The 26,849-nt window shown below is 43.3% G+C and overlaps 1 protein-coding gene across 1 annotated transcript in view; it reads left to right on the top strand.

The window, feature by feature from the left end:
* LOC126092120 (uncharacterized) overlaps nucleotides 1-26,849 on the top strand; it is an 837,738-nt gene that overhangs the window by 761,086 nt on the left and 49,803 nt on the right. Inside the window, exon 4 of the mRNA XM_049907561.1 lies at nucleotides 3,597-3,837. Coding sequence (XP_049763518.1) covers nucleotides 3,597-3,837 — 241 coding nt within the window. The remainder of the gene's footprint in view (nucleotides 1-3,596; nucleotides 3,838-26,849) is intronic.

The following is a 26,849-nucleotide window of genomic DNA, read 5'->3' as shown; positions in this document are numbered from 1 at the left end:
AGCAAAAGGACAGTGTTTTGATTTCGCAAATCTCACTGATACCGGCAGATTTGCCTTTTGAATTGCTGTTCCCACTAAAAATTGCTTTTGGACCGACCATAAATAATATTCGAGGGCAAACACTCGAAGTTGTCACTGTGCATTTAGAAAAACCGTGTTTTCCTCGTAGGCAACTCCACGCTGTGTGCTCGCATTTATGCAGCCCCCAGAATCTGTACGTCTTTGATAGAAGGCAAGACGAAAATCGTTGATTACTGAACTGCTTTAAGATCATGCAATAAATAGCTCATAAAAGTAAACTCTTTGTCTTTTTTAATATTTTTAAATAATATATTCGACTTCGGCGAAACAATGGAAACGCATTTATACGTGTCTGTGAGACGATTATAAGTGCAGCTACCGATAGTGTTGGCTGTAATTATCGCTAAACTTGGTGGACTATCTAAAGCGTTATTGAGGAACCGAAACATACTGGAAAAGAAATTTATTCCACAACAGGCTGCCAGTTGCAAATCCGGCACTGCGAATGCAAGATAGGCATATGGAAATGTATCCATATACAATGTATTAGGAACTGGACGTGGGCAGGAAAGGTAAAACAAGTGCGAAAGACATAACATCGATTTTATTACTAACCACCACTTACACAATTGTTCAATATGAGCACCGTAGACGTCGAAGAGATGATTCATCCGTAAAACGACGTGATCAATTGTTGCTCGTTCCAGTTACTGTGGACTCTGAGCAACGTCTTCTTGTATACTGGACTTCATACTATTTAGAGACCGAACATGTCTGTGATAATGCATTCTCTTAGATATCCCCCCAGCGCCGAACGTCACATGGAATCAAACCTGAAAAACCTCTGGAGATAAAACGTTCATTGAAGGTTGCCTTAAGCACTGGGCGAGTAACATGAGGTGTTGCTTCATCTTGCATGAAAACAGTGGTTTTCACACACTTGAGCTCTTACGGTACGCCTGACAGACCCTCTTGGTGATTTCTCTTCAAAGAAGAAAGGACGGAGAATAAAGGTGCTTGTGAATCCATACCACACCTTCACATGATGCGAATGCAGTGGTTCTTCGTGCATAACACGTGGTTTAGCATCACCGCAGATTCGGGAGTTTTGTTTATTCACTGCACCCCGTAGTGTAAAATATGCTTCGTCTAACAGCAGGATATTGCCCAGCCACATGTCATCAACGTCGATCCGTTCCAGAAACCGAAGAGGAAAATCAGAACGTACCTGTGGATCACGAGGTTTCAGTTGCTACACCGACTCGATCTTGTTTTAGGTACCACTTTAAAAGAGACTGCTATAATTTCCGTACTTTTTGACCATGGGATGGACAATTCTCGTGACACTTCACGAGCACTAACACTAACGTGGCACGTCCTGCTTGGTTAGTTACAGCAACAGCTACCTGGTCAGTAACTTCGATCGGGATAAGACGCCTTCCTCTTCCATGTGCCGCATCACACTCGCTCGTGTTTTCGAATGTCATCCTCATCTTCTTTAAACCATTTAATGACTTCTGACCTCTTCTCCGGCTTTTCAGTCGGCGGTATTATCTCAGTGCAGCACTGTAATTACCTCCGTTCACATAAAACCGTTTCACTAACTGCGCATGGTCTCTTTTCTCGATAGCTGCACTGTTCACTCACGTCAAGGCTTGTCAAACTATAGCGTGGATGTCATACCGCCATATGAACAGTGCACAGTGAACCTGGTGGCCAAATCTGGAACAATTGTTTTTTCCCACGGAAAATCAGTTCGGCTATAACGCACTACCGTATCTACCAAGTGTCGCTGCCATATAATAGTTACAGTCCACAATGTACCTTTGTGAGTAGCTGGAATTTAATTATAACCATCTGGCATATACGAGCACTAAATACATTTATAAGTATTCATGTAAGTAACTGCTGTATACCCCGATATTTCTGAATTACTAACTTACTTTACATCACTCATCATAACGAAATTGCTGGTACGAGATGAAAGTCGTGGGTAACAGTTACTTCACTGTAAACTGTGTACTATGTCTGGTATCAGGTGCCGCAGATCTGGGTCTCGAGAGACCTACTCAGTTGCATCCCAACGTACTCACCTGTAGAGAAAGGGTGGTCTCACATTGACAACCTTGCTATCGTCGACAATAGACGTTGTGTAACAAGAAACTTGATTCATCATTCTACACGACTCGTAACCAGGAACACCAGAAATCCTATTAAAAATCCTTGCAGGGGGGTCGTGACGTCAGTCGTGTGAAAAGGAACCGAAGAGGGACGTGTCTCTGTGTAACAACATAGGATGCCTTACTTTCAAGTTCACACGAAGTCTACATCCAGCACTGGATGAGAAATAGCTAATGATGATTGGGTAATGTTTCAACACTGAGCAACAAAATTAAAGCATCACTTTTTCTAAACCTAGTAATTGTCTCGAATTCCGACGCATAAAGGTGCCTACAGTCTTCCTCTGAATTGGTGTTAAAAGGGTGGCGTCCTGCGACTTCGCTCTTGATTCAGCCCCCTTTTTTTTTCGGCTGACACCCAAACCTCCACATGTCAGACACTCAGATCGGTAGCAGACGTTGTATGTTGATAGTGTACAAATCAAAATATCGATTTAGTTCGTGGTGTGATCGGTAGTCCACTTGAGCGTGCGTAAATGGTAATTAGAAAGAACACCAGAACTACGGAGTATTGTAAAAGCGCATGTGTGACGTGCAGATATCAATGTCTCCGGTAGGTGAGTGTGAAGAGCGTCAGATCGTCGTAATAAAGATCCCCACTTTGATACCCACTTAACAGCTTACGTGCGAAACTGTTATATGGGAGAGCTTCATTCTAAGATGTAAAAAGGACGTTTCGGAGTTTGTAGCAATGTTCTTTTGGCAGTCTGCTTTCGCTTCGATATCTGGAAGTAGCAATCCTATAGCGAATATTTGTAGAGGTAACATCACACCTATCTATACAAATGTACTCTATAGGTTTGCTACTTTCAACTACGAAGCGAAAGCACACTGCCAAAAGAACATTGCTACAAACTCCGAAACGTTCATTTTACATGTCAAAAATGTTCTCCCAATTAACAATGACAGGTTTAAGCTGTTAAAAAAAGTCGGCGTTAGTGGGTTTCGAACTGGGGATCTTTAGTGCCACGATCTGACGCTCTACCACCTACTTTTTTTTTTTCAAATACGGGGGATATTAATATTTCCACATCACGATGCGCTTTTGCGACACTACCTAGTCATGGTGTTCTTTCTGATTGCTACCGATAAGAGTGTCTGACATCTAGAGGATTGGTCGCGAGCCTGAGTGTAACGTTGGAGGTCGCCACGGTTTTGCACCATTACAGAGTAAGACTGTTGGCACCTTCGAGCCAAATTTCGTCGGGATTGAAGACAATTATGAAGTTTCGAAAAACGTGATCCTATAATTTTGTTCCGCAGTGTATATACCTACATACATTTTGCCCCTTTCGGCTCCCGTATAGTTCCTTGTAAAACTACAGTTTTGCAGTTTTTAGGCCACACACTCAAAAATGTGGTTACCGGAGGTCCCGCTGTGCTGTGTGCCGGCAGGTGTCGGGGAACGGGTGGCGCGTGCTGTCGGCGGACTCGCTGCAGACGAGCGTCATGTCGCTGAGCGTGCGCCTGCGCTCGGCCCACTTCTCGGACCCGGCCGGCGTGTTCGCCGCCCCCGGAGGTCGGCTGCCCGCCACGCTGACGTGTCGCGCCGAGCTGGCCGGCATCTACCAGCAGGAGGCCACACTGCAGCTGGCGCCGCCCCCACCCGCGCAGGCCGAGCCCGTGCCGCAGAGGGGTAAGCTGTCTGATTCTCAGTAGCCACACCCCCACTCACTGTTTCTGCTTAGAAATATTGTAGCTTTCCTTTGTATCTCTTAGCATTCTCTGTGTCTCGTCTTTGTTTCCATTCCGTTCTTTCTGTTCACTTATGTTTCTCTTTTCTTACTCCACTCTAGTCATATTCTCTGCATTTCTCATCTCTCCCTCAACTCAGATATACTCGCATCCAATCGTCATTTTTTCTCTCCGTACACTCTCTTTTCTCTCTTTTCTTGTCCTCTTTCCCTCTATATTCCTTCCCTGCTTCTATCTTCTTATCTTCACTCCTCTCTTATTTTGTCCTCTCATTTTCTCTAATCCTCCAGTCACCTGTCATCTCTTTTTTCTCAAATTCTCAACTCTGTCCTTTTCTCTATTGACTTCTCCACTTTTCTCTAATCCTTTCCATCGAGCGAGGTGGCGCAGTGGTTAGACACTGGACTCGCATTCGGGAGGACGACGGTTCAATCCCGCGTCCGGCCATCCTGATTTAGGTTTTCCGTGATTTCCCTAAATCGCTCCAGGCAAATGCCGGGATGGTTCCTTTCAAAGGGCATGGCCGACTTCCTTTCCCGTCCTTCCCTAATCCGATGAGACCGATGACCTCGCTGTCTGGTCTCCTTCCCCAAAACCAACCAACCAACCAACCATCTAATCCTTTCCACCCTCAATCCTTTTCTCTATCTGTCTACTCATCTAATCTCTGTACTGTCCTACAATTCTCTCCTTCTCTATTCTTTTGTCCCCTTGTCCTCCTCTATAACCCTCTGCCCCTCTTTCATATTTTTTATTTCCTCCTCTACTCTTTCTTTCATTTTCCCTAATTCTTTGTTTCTCTCAGCCCTGCAGTTTATTCCCTTCCCCTTCTTTTCTGTATCCCTCCTATGGTCCCAATAAAAGAAAGTCAGTCACACACCATCCATAAACTCCACATACCAACAACCCTACCACGCCATATGCCATTCTCTTGATTATTTATAATCAACCATCTGTTCCTTTAAATTCCACATATTCTATAGACACTTCATGATATGCATCTCTACAAATAAAAACTCTCTTTCCACTGAACACTTTGATAATGTCAAACAATATTCTTTAAAGAGACTTTCATCAGAATGCAGATGAGGTGCTGAACTCCTAAATCTTCGTCTTATACTGAAATGTTGTGAATGCATCATTGGTACTGGTACATGTTTGTACCAGGATGTTTTGAAGGAGAAGTGCAGAAGGGGGCTAAATATAATTTATAGATTTATGGTCTGCGACGAATCTCAGAACAGCACACGTAAGTACAGTACTTACCATATGATTAGTTCGCTAACAGTCAGATCTTACTGCCTCTTCGTATACTAGTATAATTTCATCGCAACTGCAAAAAGTCTGTAGGTAGTCCAGCTTTTAATACACACTCATTGTAAGATATTAAGTACAGACTGATTCTGGGCTGCACAACAGTGTAAAATCTGATCACATGACTGTCAGAGTAACTAGGAAACAGGAGCTATACTGATATGCTGTGGAATTGTACTATCAAAGTGATGAGCAACAAATGCGCGAATATTAGAATGGACCTGCGAAATAATCATAGTCCAAATACCACAAACAGAGCACTTTCATATCCTATGCACACTTCCACGAGGCAACAAGTGCTTATTAGTAGCAAAGAAAGGGTAGGAAATATATCAGGATTCTAACCCTATTGTGATGATTTCAGACTGTGAATAATTGATGTAACTATTGAGCCTCTAGTCATCTCTGTTATTTCTTCAGCCTGCAGAAATGTTCTGTTGATACCAGCCTACGGTAAATGCATGCGCGCGCGCGCGCGCGCACTTGTGTGTGTGTGTGTGTGTGTGTGTGTGTGTGTGTGTGTGTGTGCGTTTGGAGCAGTGAAGTTTTAAATTGTGACAATTCGCTACCACAAAGTCCACAAGCATGTGTAGGAAATCTGTCAAGTCTAAAATATTTCCTTTCCACACAAATCAGTTATGTAATGTCCACACCCGCAACACAGACTATCGCAACAGGTATTTATTGTATAGTATTCTTCAGAATACCGGTATTTCTCATCAATCGTCGTCACGACCATTTATCTCTACCACATAGTCATGGGTATCATCTAACAGTAATACTGTAAAGTAGCAAAAAAGTATCTATGACGTTTAAATATTAGTGTAAATGCAACTGTTTGTCTCTTGAGAAATGCAGAAATTTTTTTACACGTATTTCTTCTTTACTAAGACGCTATGGTTTAATTAATAAGTTGTGCTGCTGAGAGTATATAAATCCGTCCATGGAGGGCGCACCCTGTTGAAATAGCAATAAATATTAGTAACAGACTGATCTTCCGCAGCAGGGGTCTGAGAACTAAACGCAGAACTTCCACATGGTCATTGGTATCGTATGTATGTGAATATTGGTGTTACGGGTCCGTGGTTGGAAAAAGATGATGCAAAACTATTGAAATCGGACACCACGATATTGTTTGATGATAGTGCAAGATCACATGTTTCAGTTGCCAAGTGAATTGATTCATTACTTACACATGTTACGAAACTCAATGAAACGATTCGAGTAATCATGAAGTTATAGCTTCACCGATTCGAATGGGGAAAGTGAGAATGTCGGAGATAGTTGGGCAGTGCAAAAAAATGGCTCTGAGCACTATGGGACTTAACATCTGAGGTCATCAGTCCCCTAGAACTTAGAACTACTTAAACGTAACTAACCTAAGGACATCACACACATCCATGCCCGAGACAGGATTCGAACCTGCGACCGTAGCGGTCACGCGGTTCCAGACAGAAGCGCCTAGAACCGCACGGCCACACCGGCCGGCACCTGGGCAGTGCGAAACGTCGAAATGGCATACTAACTGTAGTCGAAATTCTTGGGGGTGTGCGGCCGATATGCATTGTTGTCTCCAGCTGCAGTGAAATGTTGCTAACAGTTTGACCAACATGGGTGATGCTGACCGAGAAAGAAGGCCGTCGGCAACAACTACAGGCGACAATGTCCAGGCAATCGAATAATCAAGGGGGACTTTTTCATCAGATACGTATCTTAATGTACAGTGACCATTCCATCGTTCGAGGTCGTCTGCAGTACCGTATAATGTGTTCAGTCTGGATTCCATAATCACTACCACCTCCTCACAAAGGTACAATACCTAGTCGGTCCCTGCACTTCCACGAGCGTTACTCCATGAAGACAACGGCTTGCTAAGCCTCATCATTACCGGCGAGATGGAAGCATCCGCCACACAGGTGATCTTGCTCCGTGTGATTCCCCTCTTTTCAGCAAGCTGAAGGAACATCTGTGGGGGAAGAGATTGGCCAAACAAGAAACGTTCGCACAGCCGTTCTGGAATGGTTCCGTGACCGAGGAGCGGATGTGTATCGTCGAGGAACTGAATGACAGGTAGGACGTTCCAGCTGTTGTTTACAGAGGCTAGGTGACTATGCGGAAAAAATGGCGTCGCGTATCCCTGTCACTTAAAATTGTAGTCCCTGATTCAGTAAAAGTTACTAGGCCTGCCGTAATAGCGTGTAACTTACATTTTGGATTCCCCTGCTTCTGGGAAAGCAAAAAGACAGAATAACTTAGCCACACTCTCAGCATGGGGCGGCGAAACGATAGCGGCAAACATTGTTCGGAATTTGTAGGTACCAACGCATGCCGCTAAGCCACTCATTCGTCGGGCAGCACGAGATTGTAGGATGACAGACCAAATGCGAAGTTTGTTGCAATGAGGCTGATAACATTCAGGAAGATAGATAGCGCCAAACACATTAACGCCCATAAGAAGAAAGAAAAAAAAAGAAAAACCACTGCCGGCACTCCGTCGATATACTAACTCACGGTAGCTGTCGAAAGGACGGCTTAATGGCAACGATGGTCCCTAGAACTTGGACAGTCTATGGCGCCACTGCATGATGTTTCTGCACGAGGCTCCTTACCGAAATTTGTTCGTCAAACCTTCTTTCACAATCACTGGAATAATGTTACTGCCGTTTTGTTACCAACTGTATAATAAGAAATTACCGGAAACGTACAACAGAGTCTCAACAATGCGACACTTCACCAGTCCGACAACTCCAGTAGTCCGACACAACGAGCCGCGATCACGTGACGCTGGCGGATGGGGCCACCTCAACCGAACACTTTAGTGGTTCTGAGCACTATGGGACTTAACATCTTAGGTCATCCGTCCCCTAGAACTTAGAACTACGTGAACCTAACTAACCTAAGGACATCACACAACACCCAATCATCTCGAGGCAGAGAAAATCTCTCACCCCGCCGGGAATCGAACCCGGGCGCGGGAAGCGAGAACCCTACCGCATGCCCACGAGCTGCGGACGAACACTTTAGTAAGCAGTAGTCAGCCACAAGTTGTTGATTACTGCGTACATTGTGCAATCGAATTAGTACCCTCTCGTACTTGACTGTGATAGTGTTAATGTGTGTTTCATACCTTTCCTACTATATGTCTCAATGCTGTGGTGAAAAATCTAAACACAAAACACTGCCTTTGGTTAAAAAATTCGAAATTATTAAAAAGTAAGCAAAGAAGAAAAATTAACGATTTAGCTTCATTTTATGGCGCTGGCCGTGCTGCCATTTATGACATTAAGAAATCGTGACAAAATTGATGGGTTGACCAGCAAAAGCTGTGACAGGAAAGTGATAAAAAGCTGATGAGTACCCATTAACTGATGACGCTTTGTATACATGGTTTCAACAGGAGCATGGTAAACGCACTTCTGTTTCACGAGATCAATTCAAAGAAAAAGCGAGATCCTTTTGTGAAGAAATTATGAAAAAACATTTACGCGCAACTACGCCGTGGCTTGATACGTTTAAAAATATTTGATATCAGCTTGCTAACCACAACAGGAGGAAGAAATCTTTATGATTTTGAAGACGTAGAGCCGTACAAACAAAAGTGTAAGAAAACTTTAGAAGAGTTAAATCGTTGTCATGATCAGCTTTATAACCTGGAAGAAAGCGGGCTGTTCATCCACAAAGCAGAAGCTAGAACTCCTGGCAGAAAATTGTCTAAAGACAGGCTCATATTTATGCCTTGCTCCAAAAAATCCTTTGGCGTTCAAAAATGCAGAGTATCTGCCTGTCACATGTAAACACCACAACAAAGCTTGTTCAGCAAGAGATTTCATGAGGAGTTCGTGCCATCGATCAAAAAGTTCCTCAAGAAGAATATTTGTCTCAGAAAGCTTTGTTCGTGATGGGTAACCACCCCGGACATTCAGATGAAGGTGAGCTTAAATCCAAATATGGTTTGATAAAAGTCATGTTTCTTCCCACAGATGTAACCCCTTAGCTACAACCTGTGGGTCAGAATATTACTCTTACTATACTGTAATTAGAAATGAGAAAAGTATTACTCAATCATTAAAGAAACAAATGTTAAAGACCGTTTTTACAACGTCGCCAAGATTTGGGAAAGTGTTTCGATCAATGTTTTGGTATCTGCATCGGGCAAAGTGTGTCCAGATCTTCCTGTATTAAACTAGCACAAAAAATGTTTTAAAGAAGGTAAAGGTAATAAGGAAGATGTCGAAACTTTTAACGACGAAGAAATCATGCAGTTCCAAGAGACAACTGATGATATTTGTTCAAATGATTCTGAAACACTGGCTGTTAGCCACGTAAATTACTGGTTATTCGGATACGAAGACGAAAATTGTCAACTGATGAGTGATAACGAGATTATCCAAGACGTGTTAACTGTTATGACAATGAAGAACAATAGGAAACTTTGCCAGTACCTTAGCTAGTGCCTTTAACACAATTTTTTACGCGGGATGAGGAGAACGACGTAGAAGAAGCTGAAGTTTTAGTATTAAGGAGGCTGCAACAAAAAGCTTTAAAAATATTTTGATCTCCAAAAAGCGAACGAAGATTGACGACTTCATATCACAGAAGAAACCGATTGACGAAGATGATCGTAAAAGCGATTGCTACCTTAAAAGAAAAGTTATATTTGTTTCTTAGTTAATATGTATGTTGTATAAATATATACCTAAAGTATTGTTAATATATTGTCTGAGTATTACATAGTATTTCTGTTTTGTTTTGTGTGCCAGATAAATGATTTAATTTTTTATTTCATCATCAGTCTTCTGACTGGTTTGATGCGGGCAGCCAAGAATTCATCTCAGAGTGGCACTTGCAACCTACGTCCTCAATTATTTGCTGGATGTATTCCAATTTCTGTGTTCCTCTAGTTTTTACCCTCTACAGCTCACTCTAGTACAACGGAAGTTATTCCCTGATAACAGACGCCCTACCATTCTGTCCCTTCTTATCATCAGTGATTGCCAGATGTTCCTTTCCTCTGCGATTCTGCGCAGAACCTCCTCATTCCTTACCTTCTCAGTCCACATAATTTTCAACATTCGTCTGCAGCACCACATCTCAAATGCTTTGATTCTCTTCTGTTCCGGTTTTCCCAAAGTCCATGTTTCACTACCATACAATGCTGTACACCCGATGTACACTCTCTGAAATATCTTCCTCAAATTAAGGGAGGTATGTGATATTAGTAGACCTCTCTTGGACAGGAACGCCATTTCTGCCATTTCCAATCTGCTTTTGATGTCCTCCTTGCTCCGTCCGTCACTGGTTATCTTACTGGCTACGGAGCGAAGTTCCTTAACTTCATCTACTTTGTGACAACCATTCCTGATGTTAGGTTTCTCACTGTTCTCATTCCTACTGCTTCTCATTACCTTCGTCTTTCTTCGACTTAGTCTCAGTCCATACTCTGTACTCATTAAACTGGTCATTCCATTCAGCAGATCATGTAATTCTTCTTCGCTTTCACTCAGGACACCAATGTCATAAGCCAATCGTATCATTGATATCCTCTCACCTTGAATTTTATTTCAACACCTGAACCTCTCTCTTATTTCCATCCCTGCACAAGGATGACACACTAAATCGTGAAGCGTTCCTCATTTTTACAGCGTGGAGTGGCCGCGTGGCTTGGGGTGCCATGTCACGAATTGCGCGGCCGCTCCCGCTGAAGGTTCGAATCCTCCCTCGGGCATAGGTGTGTGTGTTGTTCCTAGCATAAGTTAGTTTAAGTAGTGTGTAAGTCTAGGGACCGATGACCTCAGCAGTTTGGTCCCTTAGGAATTCACAAACATCTGACATTTATTTCCAGCATTGCGTCTGGGATGCACAGATTGAACAGTGAGAGCGAAAGGCTGCAGCCTTGTCTTACACCCTTTTTAGTACGAGCTCTTCGTTGTTGGTCGTCGACTCTTATTATTCCCTCTTGGCTGTTGTACATATTGTATATGACCCGTCTCTCCCTATAGCTTACCCCTACTTTTTGCTGAATTTCGAACATCTTGCACCATTTTGCATTGTCGAACGCTTTTTCCAGGTCGGCAAATCCTATGAACGTGTTTTTATTTTTCTTTAGTCTTGGTTCCATTATTTACCGCAATGTCAAAATAGCCTCTCACGCCCCTTTACCTTTCCTAAAGCCAAACTGATCGCCATCTAGCGCTTTCTCAATTTTATTTTGCATTCTTCTTTATATTATTGTCGTAAGAAACTTGCATGCTTGAGCTGTTAAGCTGATTGTGCGATAATTCTCGCATTTGTCAGCTCATGCCGTCTTCGCAGTTGTGTGGATGATGTTTTTCCGACAGTCAGATGGTATGTCGCCAGACTCATACATTCTACACACCAACGTGTTTGTTGCCACTTACCCCAATGATTTTAGTAATTCTGATGGAATTTTATCTATCCCTTCTGCCGTATTTGATCTTAAGTCCTCGAAACTCTTTTAGATTCTGATTATAACACGGGATCTCCTATCTCTTCTAAATCAAACTCTGTTTTTTCTTCTATCACATCAGACAAATCTTCCCCCTCATAGAGGATTCCAAAGTATTCTTTAAAACTGTGAGTTCTCTCCTTTGCGTTTAGCATTGGAATTACGGTTAATCAATTATTGTTCTCACCATAGCTTATAAAGTTACCGAAGGTTGTTTTGACTTTCCTGTATGCTGAGATTGTCCTTCCGACAATCATTTTCTTTTCGATCTATTCACAATTTTCCTGTAGCCATTTCGTCTTAGCTTCCCTGCGCTTCCTATTTATTTCATTCCTCAGCGATTTGTATTTATGTATTCTTGAGTTTCCTGGAACATTTTTGTATTTCCTCCTTTCTTCGATCAATTGAGGTATTTCTTCTGTTACCCATGGTTTCTTCGCAATTACCTTCTTTGTACCTGTTTCTTCTTTCCCAACTTCTGTGATGGCCCTTCTTAGAGGTGTCCATTTCACTACTGTACTGCCTACCGAGCTATTCCTTATTGCTGTATCTATAGTCTTAGAGAACTTCAAGGGTATCTCGTCATTCCTTAGTACTTCCGTATCCCACTTATTTGCGTGTTGAACATTCCTGAATAATGTCTTAAACTTCAGCCTACTCTTCATCACTACTATAGTGTGATCGGAGCCTATATCTGCTCCTGGGTACGCCTTACAATCCAGCATGTTATTTCGGAAACACTCTCTGACCATGATGTAATCTAACTACAACATGGTCTTCCCGTATCACCCGGCCTTTTCCAAGTTTACCTCCTCCTCTCGTGATTCCTGAACAGAGTACTCGCTACTATTGGCTGAAACATGTTACAGAACTGAAGTAGTCTTGCTCCTCTCTCATCCCTTGTCCCAAGCCCATATTCGCCTGCAACCTTTTCTTCTACTCCTTCCCCTACAACTGCTTTCGAATCTCCCATGACTATTAGATTCTCATCCCCTTTTACGTACTGTGTTACCTGTTCAGTATCCTCATACACTTTCTCTGTCTCTTCATGTTCAGCTTGCGACGTCGGCAGATATACCTGAACTATCGTTGTCGGTGTTGGTTTGCTGTCGAATCTGATAAGAACAACACTATCACTGAACTGTCCACAGTAACACACTCTCTACCCTACCTTCCCATTCATAACGAATCCTTCTCCCGTTATACGATTTGCGGAAGCTGTTGATATTACCCCATACTCATCTGACCAGAAATCCATATGGGCTTTCCACTTCACTTCACTGCCCCCTACTATATGTAGATTGAGCCTTTGCAATTTCCCTTTTGAGAGTTTCTAGTTTGCCTACCACGTTCAAGCTTCTGACATTCCACGTATAAAGTTATCTTTTCCTTGATTATTCAATCTTTTTCTCATGGTAATCTCCGTGTTTTAAAATCAAAAACAATATTTTTCATTCAGTATCCAGTAGTTCGACAACTTCTATCATCCGACATATCCTGGTTCTATACGTGTTGGACTATGGAGACCCTATTGTCCTGAGAAATTTGTGGAGACATAATAAAGCGCATGTGGAAGCTGTGAACATGAAAATGGAAGAAAAATACGGAATACCATACTAGTGTAAGTAATTCTTATATCAAGGAAGAAAAACCACAGATGCATTGCTTCGAAACGCAGATAATGATGACACCTTGGTTATCTACTCTACTGGCATACATATGGGCGTTGGAGAACTGCTGTAGATTTTTAGAAGCGTTTCTGGGAATTTCCTTGGGATACAGTAGGGACTGGTACGTTGGAATTACAGAACAGAGTTTCGCAGTCATCAAATCTAGGAAAACATTGTCTATAGAGATGTTCAATTGCTACAATTAAGTGAGTATACAGGGTGCCAAAAAAGAGGTACGGCCAAACTTTCAGGAAACATTCCTCATACACAAAGAAAGAATATATGTTATGTGGGCATGTGTCCGGAAACGCCTTCTTTCCATGTTAGAGCTCATTTTATTACTTCTCATCAAATCACATTAATCATCGAACGGAAACACACAGCAACAGAACGTACCAGCGTGACTTCAAACACTTTGTTAATGGAAATGTTCAAAATGTCCTCCGTTAGCGAGGATACATGCATCCACCCTCCGTCGCATGGAATTCCTGATGCGCTGATGCAGCCCTGGAGAATGGTGTATTGTATCACAGCCGTCCACAATACGAGCACGAAGAGTCTCTACATTTGGTACCGGGGTTGCGTAGACAAGAACTTTCAAATGTCGCCATAAATGAAAGTCAAGAGTGTTGAGGTCAGGAGAGCGTGGAGGCCATGGAATTGGTCCGCCTCTACCAATCCATCGGTCATCGAATCTGTTGTTGAGAAGTGTACGAACACTTCGACTGAAATGTTCAGGAGCTCCATCGTGCATGAACCACATGTTGTGTTGTACTTGTAAAGGCACATGTTCTAGCAGCACAGGTAGAGTATACCGTATGAAATCATGATAACATGCTCCATTGAGCGTAGGTGGAAGATCGAAACTCAAATGAGCTCTGACATGGAAATGAAGCGTTTCCGGACACATGTCCACATGACATCTTTTCTTTATTTGTGTGTGAGGAATGTTTCCTGGTTTGATCACCTGGAAAGAAGATAAGATTTCTGATCGGACAAAGGTATGGTAATATCTACAGCAGCTGAAAATGATGTAACGGGAATGCTATTCGTTTTTTGTAGGAGGGTAAACTAGAGCATGAGTTACTTTGAACAGATTAGGGGAATGGTTGTTTTCATCAGAGCTGATGGCAAACCAAGGCCAACAGCAATAATTAAGCTGTACGAGTTGATGTCACAAACAGGAGTTGAAGAAATAGAGTATATATGGGCAATGAAAGGGTAACTCGAGTATTAATACTCAAGGGTGATTGGAGAACTGCCATAGGGGAAGGAGTTGCAGAAGCCATTACGGGAGAATGTGGGCTCGATGTTAGGAATAAGGGAGGACAAAAATTAACAGAGATCTGCAGTGAACCTCAGCTGGTAACTTCGAATTCATAGTTGAAATATCGCAAGGGGGAAACATGCTTCTAAAAGGCTTTCAGTCACGGAAAGGAACTAAGTGGATTACATCATGTTGAGACAGTGGTTCAGAAATTCAGATACCGTATCGCGAAACGTACGCCCGAACAGATATTGAATCAGATCTCAATACAGCAATGATGAAGAGTAGTTTGAATTTTGAGAGATTTTTCGCTAAGTATCAATGTGGAAAATGAAGCAATGGAGAAAGACGAAAAATTTTTGAAGAATATACGGCTGTAGTTACCGTGATACTGAATGTCACCGTAGTCATTTTTGTAGGACAGGAATGAACTCATCTAAAGGAGAAAACAGACAAGTATACTCAAAAGGAGATTACTCCGAAGAAATTTTGGGTAAAAGATTAAACACTTGAATTGATCAACAAAAGAAGGAAGTACAAACCTGTTCAGGAAAAGACGAGAAGACCGCAACAGTAGTCACTAAGGAATGAAGTAAATAGAAATTTCAGTTAATATAAGGGGAAATGGATGCTAGAAGAATTAAAAAATCAAAACGGAAATGGCCGTCGGCTTCAGCATATAAAAAGGCCAAAACAACGTTTCGTGAAATGAAAAGCAAATATACGAAATTTAATATTACAGGCTGAATTCCGGTTTTAAACTTACAGGAGAAAGTAGGTAGGTGAAAAACGTACATCAGGGGAGAAAATGTCTAATAACGTGATAGAAGAAGAAATGAAGTCGATATGGCTGACATGGGGTATCCAGTATTAGAGACCAACAGAGCCTGCAAGGCTTGAAGTCAAATAAGGCAGAATGCAAATATCCCTTCGGATTTCCTGAAATCATTGTGTAATTGGCAATCAAACGACTCTTCAAACTAGTGCGTAGAATCTCAAACATCAAATGGCTCTAAGCACTATGAGACTTAACATCTGTGCTCATCAGTCTCCTAGACGTAGAACTACTTAAAACAAACTAACGTAAGAATAACACGCACATCCACGCCCAAGGCAGGATTCGAGCCTGCGACCGTAGCAGCAGCGCGGTTCCAGACTGAAGCGCTTAGAACCGCTCGGCCACAACGGCCGGCGCGTAGAATCTCCTTACACCAGACTGTCGTCTTGGAAAATCGTTCGATAATGTAAAATGGTGCAAGGTATTCCCAAGTTCTGAGAAATATAGACGTCAACTACAGGCAAAGACGTCTAACATACAATATGTATAAGAAACGCGGGGAACAAGGAGAATAGAAGACCAAGCACCAAGGGTATAACACCGGGAGGTAACATTTCGTCTCTAACGTTCAGTCTAAACATCAAACAACCAATGACTCGGGGTAACACGACATAAATACACTCCTGGTCATTAAAATTGCTACACCAAGAAGACATGTAGATGATAAACGGGTATTCATTGGACAAATATATTATACCAGAACTGACATGTGACTACATTTTCACGCAATTTGGGTGCATAGATCCTGAGAAATCTGTACCTAGAACAACTACCTCTGGCCGTAATAACGGCCTTGATACATCTCGGTATTGAGTCAAACAGGGCTTGGATCGCGTGTACAAGTACAGCTGCCCATGCAGATTCAACACGATACCACAGTTCATCAAGAGTAGTGACTGCCATATTGAGACGATCCAGTTGCTCGGCCACCGTTGTCCAGACGTTTTCAATTGGTGAGAGATCTGGAGAATGTGCTGGCCAGGGCAGCAGTCGAACGATTTCTGTATCCAGAAGGGCCCGTGCAGAACCTGCAACATGCGGTAGTGCATCATCCTGCTAAAACGTAGGGTTTAGCAGGGATCGAATGAAGGGTAGAGCCACGGGTCGTAACAAATTTGAAATGTAACGTCCACTGTTCAAAGCGCCATCAATGCGAACAAGAGGTGACCGAGACGTGTAACCAATGGCACCCCATACCATCACACCGGGTAATACGCCAGTATGGCGATGACGAATACACGCTTCCAATGTGCGTTCACCGCGATGTCGTCAAACAAGGATGAGACAATCATGATTCTCTAAACAGAACCATTTCATCTGAAACGGTTCAAATGGCTCTGAGCACTATGGGACGCAACTGTGGAGGTCATCAGTCCCCTACAACCTAGAACTACTTCAAGCTAACTAACCTAAGGACATCACACACATTGATGCCTGAGGCAGGATTTGAACCTCCGACCGTAGCGGTCGCGCGGTTCCAGACTATTCATCTGAAAAAATGACGTTTTGCCATTCGTGCACCCAAGTTCGTCGGTGAGTACACCATCGCATGCGCTCCTGTCTGTGATGCAGTGTCAAGGGTAACCGTAGCCATGGCCTCCGAGCTGATAGTCCATGCAGTTGCAAACGTCGTCGAGCTGTTCGTGCAGATGGCTGTTGTCTTGCAAACGTCCCCATCTGCTGACTCAGGGATCGAGACGTGGCTGCACGATCTGTTACAGTCATGCGGATAAGATGCCTGTCATCTCGACTGCTAACGATACGAGGCCGTTGGGATCCAGCACGGCGTTCCGTATTACCGTCCTGAACCCACCAATTCCACATTCTGCTAACAGTCATTGGATCTCGACCAACGTGAGCAGCAATGTCACGATACGATAAACCGCAATCGCGATAGGCTACAATCCGACCTTTATCAAAATCAGAAACGTGATGGTAAGCAGTTCTCCTCCTTACACGAGGCATCACAACAACGTTTCATCAGGCAACGCCGGTCAACTGCTGTTTGTGTATGAGAAATCGGTCGGAAACTTTCCTCATGTCAGCACGTTGTAGGTGCCACCACCAGCGCCAATCTAGTGTGAATGCTCTGAAAAGCTAATCATTTGCATTTCACAGCATCTTCTTCCTGTCCGTTAATTTTATTATCTGTAGCACGTCATCTTCGTGGTGTAGCAATTTTAATGGCCAGTAGTGTAACAAGTTTCACTGTTGATATTTTCCCAGTGAAAGTGATTGTAATGAACAGTCCATTGAGTACAGATTATGCATGAGAGGGATCTGAACAAAGAGAAGAGTAATGAATTGTTGCAGAAATGAGATTAGCCGTAAACTTTACATCAAAACTAAGAACCAGACGAAATTAAAGACTTCTTCTATCAGGGGAGCAAAGTAACACATGACGGACGAACGACGTATGGAGGAAAAACAGCAGATTAGAACCAGCAGAGAGGACATTCCTGGTCATGAGGCTTCTACACTGAAGCGCCAAAGAAACTGGTATAGGCATGCGTATTCAAATACAGAGATACGTAAACAGGCAGAGTACGGCATTGCGGTCGGCAGTGCCAATATAAGACGACAAGTGTCTGTCGCAGCTGTTACATCGGCTACTGCTGCCACAATGGCAGTCGGAACGTGCGATGGGACACAGATTCTCCGACGTAGTGAGGATTTTCCCGTACGACCATTTCACGAGTGTACCTTGAATATCAGGAATCCAGTAAAACATCAAATCTATGACGTCGCAGCGGCCGCAAAGAGCTCCTGCAATAACAGGACCAACGACAACTGAAGAGAATCGTTCAGCGTAGCAGAAGTGCAACCTCCCCGAAAATTGTTGCAGATTACTATGCTGGGCCATCAACAACTGTCAGCGTGCGAACCATTCAACGAAACATCATCGGTATGGCCTTTCAGAGCCGAAGACCCACTCGTAAGCCTTGGATAACTAAATGACACAAAGCTTTCCGCCTCGCCGGGGCACGTCAGCACCCACTTTGGACTGTTGATGATTGGCAACATGTTGCCTGGTCAGATGAGTCTCATTTCAAACTGCACTGAGAGGATATACGTATACAAGTATGGAGACAACCTCATGAATCCACGGACCCTGCATGTCAGGAGGGGGCTGTTAAAGCTAGTGGAGGTTGTGTAATGGTCTGGGTCGAGTGCAGTTTGAGTCGTATTGGACCCCTGATAGGTATAGATACGACTTTGACAGGTGAGACGTACTTAAGCATCCTGTCTGACCACCTGTATCCATTTATCTCTATTTCGCATTCCAATAGACTTGGGCGATTCCAGCAGGACAAGGCTACACCCCACACGTCCAGAATAGCCACAGAATGCCTCCAGGAACACTCTTCTGTATTTAAACACTTCTGATGGTCACCAAACTCCCAAGACATGAACATTGTTGAGCATATCTGGGATGTCGTGCAACGTGCTGTTCAGAAGAGATCTCCACCCCCTCATACTCTTACGGATTTATGGACAACCCTTCAGAATTCACAGTGTCTGTTTCCTGCATCACAACTTCGGACGTTAGTCGAGTCCATGCCACGTCGTGTTGTGGCACTTCTGCGTGCTCGCGGGGACTCTGCACGATATTAAACCAGTGTATCAATTTCTTTGGCTCTTCAGTGTAGTATCAAACATCGTCCTCAATTTGAAGAACAAATTTCCAAGACTGTATATTTCTAGTACAGTATTGTGTGGCAGTTAATCAGAGAGTCTGGGAAAACCACAAGAGACGTGGTGTCACATAAAGACGCTGAAAATTAGATACATTCAGGAGATGAGGATTTACGAGGTTCTCCGCAGAAATGTCGAAGAAAGGTACGTATGGAAAAACACTAACAAGAAGGAGGGACAGGATGATAGGAAACGTGTCACGACATCTGAAAATAAATTCCGTGGTACTAGAGCAGTAGAGGATAAAAGCTGTATGGAATACCGACTAGTATATATGCAACAAAAACTGAGGACGTAAGGTGCAAATGAAACTTTGAGACGAAGAGGTTGGCGCAAAGGAGGAATTCGTGGCTGGCCCCATCGAGCTAGCCAGAAGACTGATAAATGAAATAAAGGAAGAGAAAAATGTAGGTGGCGGAAAACACCAAAACGGAGCTGCTGGATAGAAAAGAGGAAAATGGAAAGGAACCCTGGCGTGAATGTTACAGGGAGTATTATATCGCAAAAAGAGGGATAGGTTGGACAGATTTCGATGAGGAATGCCTACAGGTTGGAGGCTTTGGAGGATGTCTTGATAATAATGAAGTAGTTTATGCAATTAGGAGGGATTTGACTCCGCGGTCAGTATCGCGGATTGCTGACTGAAGGGGACCATGTATGATTCTTGGCCGGGTCGGACATTTCTCCGCTCAGGGACTAAGTGTTGCATTGCATTCTCGTTCGTATCGTCATAAGAAAGATTCCATTACTGATAAGAGTGCACGGGCAAATTCTGAGAACCAATAAATTTAAATATAAGGATAATATGGTCTATGTCAGTAGTATGGGAAGCGAAGGAAATGTGAACGTTGTAAGTGTTGGAGTGAAATGAAGGGAAAATAATTCATACTCGGATCGAAAGGAGGAAGCGGAGCCATGGTAAGAGCACATAAGGCTTCGACGATTTTTGGAGAATAGTACAATGTTGATGAAATGGAAATCCAGGCGATATTGACATAAGAAAGAGTGGATCGGACATCTTAGGATTTAGAGGATGGCAGAGTAAAGATTTTACGTTTGTGGTTATTGTACAATACCCACCCCAATACCGTAAACAATCGAACAATCAATTATAAAATAACTTCAAACGTATAGTCACATTACAAATGAGTTTATATGTGAAATATCTGACGTTAAGCAAGTAATCTGCACATAGTTTTAAGAAAAGCTACCTTTCCATGCATCTCAACCTTTATGTTGTCATTTTAGTGAACTGTGTGTTGTATAACGTTATAATTTTGCTCGCACATTGAGTGGCGCATGTGGATACTGTCTGCAAAATCTGTTTCTCATTAAGTAAGTAGTAAAGAAACAATAACTTAAACGTTACGCATGATGCGAATATTTTACACATGAACAGCGAAAATGTAGTGAGCCTTAATCGATCTTCCTTCATTATTTCGTTTGGGGATCTTAGAGAGAGGAAGCTTCTAAAAGATTTGAAGCTACGTGTAACGTTTGTTACTATCATTCTCAAACTACAGCATGAATATAGTCTGGGTAACTTGCACACCTTAAGTCACTTTGCAGCACGACGTATACGCAGCTTGTAAAAGCATTACTTGTCTCATTGTGTTAAATTTTCCAAGTCATCATATTTCGGTATGAATTTCTTATGACAGCATTTTATATATCTATGTTCAACTGTGATGTAAGCTTTAATGATGCATTTAACTTACACATGGCGTGTCACTGTGTGTCACTGCCATTAAAAATAGCAGTATGGAACTTCGAAAATGCATAGAAGGAACTACTACAGTAAGGCACAATGGAACAGGAGGTAACTGAAAGAAATACGTACTGAGACGAACAAAAGTTATGTATTCAGTCTCTGACTGAAATGATTTAATGCAGCTAGCCACGATTTCCTCTCCTGTGCCGAACCCTTCCTTTCATAGTATCAGTAGCACTTGCAGCCTACGTCCTCAATTATCTGCTGGGTGTATATCCCATCACAGTTTTCCTTTACAATTTTTGACCTTTATAGTTCCTCCTAGTACCAGTCCTACCATTCTGTCCCTTCTTCTTGTCAGTGTCTTCCATATATTCCTTTCTTCGACAATTTTGTGGAGAACCTCCTTGTTCCTTACCTTATCAGTCCACCTAATATTCAGCATTCTTCTGTAGCACCGCATCTCAGATACTTCGATTCTGTTCTTTTCTGGTTTTCCCACAGTTTATATTTCACTAACGCAAAATATTTTCCAAATGTATATTCTCAGAAATTTCTGCCTTCAGTTAAGGCCTATATTTGATACTAGTAGACTTGTCTTGGCCAGGAATTTCCTCTTTGCCAGCACTGGTCTGCCTTTTGTGTATTCCTTGCTCTGTCGGTCATCGGTTATTTTGCTACCTAAGTAGCACAATTCCTTAATTTCATCTACTTCGTCATATTCAATACTTATGTTACGTTTCCCGCTGCTCACATTTCTGCTACTTTTCATTACTTTCAGCTTTCTTCGATTTATTCTCAATCCATATTCTGCGCTCATTAGACTGTCCATTACATTTAGCAGATCATGTAATTCTTCTTCACTTTCATGAGGACAGCAGTGTCATCAGCAAATCTCATCATCGATATACATCCACACAGAATTTAAATCCCACTCTAGAAGTTTTATTTTATTTCCATCATTGCTTCTTCGATGTATAGACTGAACATTGGTAGCGAAAACCTACATCCTGTCTTATACCAGTTTCATTCCGAGCCCTTCGTTCCTGTCGTCCACTCTTATTATGCCCTCTTGATTCTTGTACATAACGTGTATTACCCTACACTCCCTATAGCTTGCCCCTATTTTTCTCAGAATTTCGAACATCCTGCACCATTTTACATTGTCGAACGCTCTCTCCAGGACGGCAAATCCTATGAAGGTGTCTTGATTTTTCTACAGCCTGCTTCCGTTATCAACTGCGTATCTGGTGCCTTTACCTTTCCTAAAGCCAAACTGATCATCATATACCACATCCTTTATTTCCTTTTCCATTCTTTTGTATAATATTCCTGTCAGCAACTTGAATGCATGAGCAGTTAAGCTGATTGTGAATAATTCTCGCACTTACCGCCTCTTGCAATCTTCGTAATTGTGTAGATGACATTTTTTCCAAAAGTCAGATGCTAAATGACCAGAACCATACATTCTGCCAACCACCTAAATAGTCACGGAGTTCTCACTTCCTGCAATGATCTTACAACTTTTTATGGAATGTTGTCTATCCCTTCTGTCTTATTCGGTCTTAAGTCTGCCAAACTGTTTTCGGAACATCTGGCTGACCTTGATGTGATCTAACTGATATCTTCCAGTATTCTTGGGCCTTTCCCAAGTATACCTCATCCTCTTGTGATTCGTAAACCAAATATTCGATACTACTAGCTATGTTGCAAACCTCAACTAATCTGTCTCTTTCCTACTATCAAGCCCATATTCTCCCGTAACCCTGTCATCTACTACTTTCCCTACAACCACTTTCAACTGTTCTGTGTGCTGTGACAGTCCTTCCAGCAACTATTTCTTCTTCAATTTCTTCACATTCTTCATGCAGGCATTTCGTCCTAGCTTCCCTGCATATTCTACTGATTACATTCCTAAGCGATGCAATGATTTCTTCGGAGTTACATTTTTTGTATCTATGTTTTTTCACCTTTTGTGATTGCCCTTTTCAGAGGTGTCCATTCCTCTTCAACAGATACGCTAATTGAGCTATTGAATAACGCAAAATCTATAGCTTCGGAGAAGTTCAAGAGTATCGCTATATTACTTTGCACTTCCCAATCCCACTTCTCTGCGCATTGAAACTTCCTACCTAGTCTGTTAAACTTCAGCCTTCTTTTGATCACTCGTAAATTGTGATCTTTATTCTACATCTGCTCCTGACGACGCCTTGGAATGCAGTGCCTGTTTTCGGAATTTCTGGCTGATCTAATCTAACTGAAATTTCCAGATTTTCCCGGATTTTTCCAAGTATACCCTCTCCTCCTGTGATTTATGAGCCGAACATTCGCTATTACTAGCTAAAATTTATTGCAGACGTTAATAAATCAGTCTCTTTCCTACTATCAAACTCACATTGTCCCGTTACCCTATTTTCTACTACTTTCCTCACAAACGCATTCCAGTTTTCCATGACTATTTTATTTTCATCTTCCTTTACTTACAGAAATTACCCATTCTCTATCTACATATAATTTCTGCCACTCTTCATCTTCTGCTTGCTTGCGACATCGGCATGTATACCTGAACTATCGTTGTTCGTGTTGGTTTACTGCCGATTATGATGACCCACTATCACAAAATAGTTCACAGTAACTCACTCTCTGCCCTGTCTTATCATTCGTAACAAATCCTACTGCCATTATACTACACTCCTGGAAATGGAAAAAAGAACACATTGACACCGGTGTGTCAGACCCACCATACTTGCTCCGGACACTGCGAGAGGGCTGTACAAGCAATGATCACACGCACGGCACAGCGGACACACCAGGAACCGCGGTGTTGGCCGTCGAATGGCGCTAGCTGCGCAGCTTTTGTGCACCGCCGCCGTCAGTGTCAGCCAGTTTGCCGTGGCATACGGAGCTCCATCGCAGTCTTTAACACTGGTAGCATGCCGCGACAGCGTGGACGTGAACCGTATGTGCAGTTGACGGACTTTTGAGCGAGGGCGTATAGTGGGCATGCGGGAGGCCGGGTGGACGTACCACCGAATTGCTCAACACGTGAGACGTGAGGTCTCCACAGTACATCGATGTTGTCGCCAGTGGTCGGTGGAAGGTGCACGTGCCCGTCGACCTGGGACCGGACCGCACCGACGCACGGATGCACGCCAAGACCGTAGGATCCCACGCAGTGCCGTAGGGGACCGCACCGCCACTTCCCCGCAAATTAGGGACACTGTTGCTCCTGGGGTATCGGCGAGGACCATTCGCAACCGTCTCCATGAAGCTGGGCTACGGTACCGTACACCGTTAGGCCGTCTTCCGCTCACGCCCCAACATCGTGCAGCCCGCCTCCAGTGGTGTCGCGACAGGCGTGAATGGAGGAACGAATGGAGACGTGTCGTCTTCAGCGATGAGAGTCGCTTCTGCCTTGGTGCCAATGATGGTCGTATGCGTGTTTGGCGCCGTGCAGGTGAGCGCCACAATCAGGACTGCATACGACCGAGGCACACAGGGCCAACACCCAGCATCATGGTGTGGGGAGCGATCTCCTACACTGGCCGTACACCACTGGTGATCGTCGAGGGGACACTGAATAGTGCACGGTACATCCAAACCGTCATCGAACCCATCGTTCTACCATTTCTAGACCGGCAAGGGAACTTGCTGTTCCAACAGGACAATGCACGTCCGCATGTATCCCGTGCCACCCAACGTACTCTAGAAGGTGTAAGTCAACTACCCCCTGACCAGCAAGATCTCCGGATCTGTCCCCCATTGAGCATGTTTGGGACTGGATGAAGCGTTGTCTCACGCGGTCTGCACGTCCAGCACGAACGCTGGTCCAACTGAGGCGCCAGGTGGAAATGGCATGGCAAGCCGTTCCACAGGACTACATCCAGCATCTCTACGATCGTCTCCATGGGAGAATAGCAGCCTGCATTGCTGCGAAAGGTGGATATACACTGTACTAGTGCCGACATTGTGCATGCTCCGTTGCCTGTGTCTATGTGCCTGTGGTTCTGTCAGTGTGATCATGTGACGTATCTGACCCCAGGAATGTGTCAATAAAGTTTCCCCTTCCTGGGACAATGAATTCATGGTGTTCTTATTTCAATTTCCAGGAGTGTATTTTCAGTTACTGTGATTTTACCCTAGACTCATCTAACCAGAAATACTTGTTTTAATTTCACTCCACTGATTCCAAATATATGTAGAATTACAATTAGCATTTTCCATTTCAGATTTTCTACCTTTTCCACCACGTTCAAACTTCTGACATCCCATGCCCCGTCTCGTAGAACGTTATCTTTCCGTCCGTTATTGAATCTTTCTCTCATGATCACCTAACTCTTGGTAGTCCCGTCCTAGTGCCTAGTCCAGAATTTTCTGCCAATGGAGAGACCATTATGACACTTTTCAGGCCACATATCCTGTGGATACACCTTCTCCTCGGTAGTTCACTCCCGGAAAGCCAAAATTTGGATTAACCCGTAATATTTTGCCAGCCGAGAGTTCATAATGACATTTTTTCGATTACAGGCCACATGTCCTGTGGATAAACTTAATGTGTCTTTATGTCAGTGCTTCCCATTGCCTTCTGCATCTCACGCAGTTGATCATAATTGATTAGGCCGTCGCTAGGTGCCGTTTCCCACCGCCAGAGCAAGAAAGTACACATAAACTCTGTCCACTCTTCGTCCTCTTTTACGAGACCGTTGGCTGAATGAGGTTGACTTCTTATGCTGGCCGTCTTTGACCACGATTGCTTACAATTTTCATGCAAAATGTAATCGGTGGTGTTTATTCAAATCCGGGACCAAGGACGTTCTGATAACTAATCAAAGACATTACCCCGATATGACGGGTTATCGAGACAAGTAAATCCCAATCCAAAGCAGGTATAAAGGAGCATCACCTAAACCATTTCTCCAAACGGGAGTGCCGTCATATGAAAGTTAGTTTTGTGAAGAATTTGGGCGATGTGGCGTACCAATGCTTATTGAATATTCTTTGGCATGTATGCACACTCGTCCTAATGGTCTGCTGTCAAACGAAAGGGTGATGCATTGTTGGCAGATTTCACTGACTATTATCAGTTTCGAAATAACACGATAAAGACGAGGAAGGTAAGAGTAAATATAGTTGTGAAGTATATAAACAAGAGTCCCGGTTTTCTCTCTCCGGAATCTGGTCAGCCTACTGCTCCATAAAGTGGCGGCTGCTGTAGGTGACTGCTGGACTACTTCCTCTCATTCGGCCAGAAGTGCCTGTAGCTCGAAACGCTCTACATTTATGTGAAAGAATGCTGCGAGCAATACCAAAGTACTGGGCTAGACTCGTCACACTTCGTCTATCTAGTTTTCCAGCGATGCTTCGTCGCGTGAAGTTACACAAGCGTTGTTTTCGCGCCATGTTGAAGTGAAGATGAACACCACAATGCACAGTGACACATGCAGTGTCATTCCTTATTCATTCAGCTGGCTCATTTCTGCGGTACCGACCCCGCCTGGAGCTGTAATCATGTCTACTTCATTTGCCCGTAATTCTATTCATTTCCAGCGAGAGTTGCTATGTTATGCTACTGTACTTACGTTTTGCGGAGTTGTTGTTGTTGTTCAGTCCTGAGACTGGTTTGATGCAGCTCTCCATGCTACTCTATCCTGGGCAAGCTCCTTGATCTCCCAGTACCTACTGCAACCTACATCCTTCTGTATCTGTTTAGTGTATTCATCTCTTGGTCTCCCTCTACGATTTTTTCCCTCCACGCTGCCCTCCAATACTAAATTGGCTATCCCTTGATGCCTCAGAACATGTCCTAGCAACCGATCCCTTCTTCTAGTCAAGTTGTGCTACAAACTGCTCTGCTTCCCAATCCTATTCAATTCCTCCTCATTACTTATATGATCTACCCATCTAATCCTCTGCATTCTTCTGTAGCACCACATTTCGAAAGCTTCTATTCTCCTCTTGTCCAAACTAGTTATCGTCCATTTTTCACTTCCA

Source organism: Schistocerca cancellata, chromosome 7 (assembly GCF_023864275.1).
Source record: "Schistocerca cancellata isolate TAMUIC-IGC-003103 chromosome 7, iqSchCanc2.1, whole genome shotgun sequence".
In the NCBI taxonomy this organism is placed as follows: domain Eukaryota; kingdom Metazoa; phylum Arthropoda; class Insecta; order Orthoptera; family Acrididae; genus Schistocerca; species Schistocerca cancellata.
This window is presented reverse-complemented; position numbering and strand designations above follow the sequence as displayed.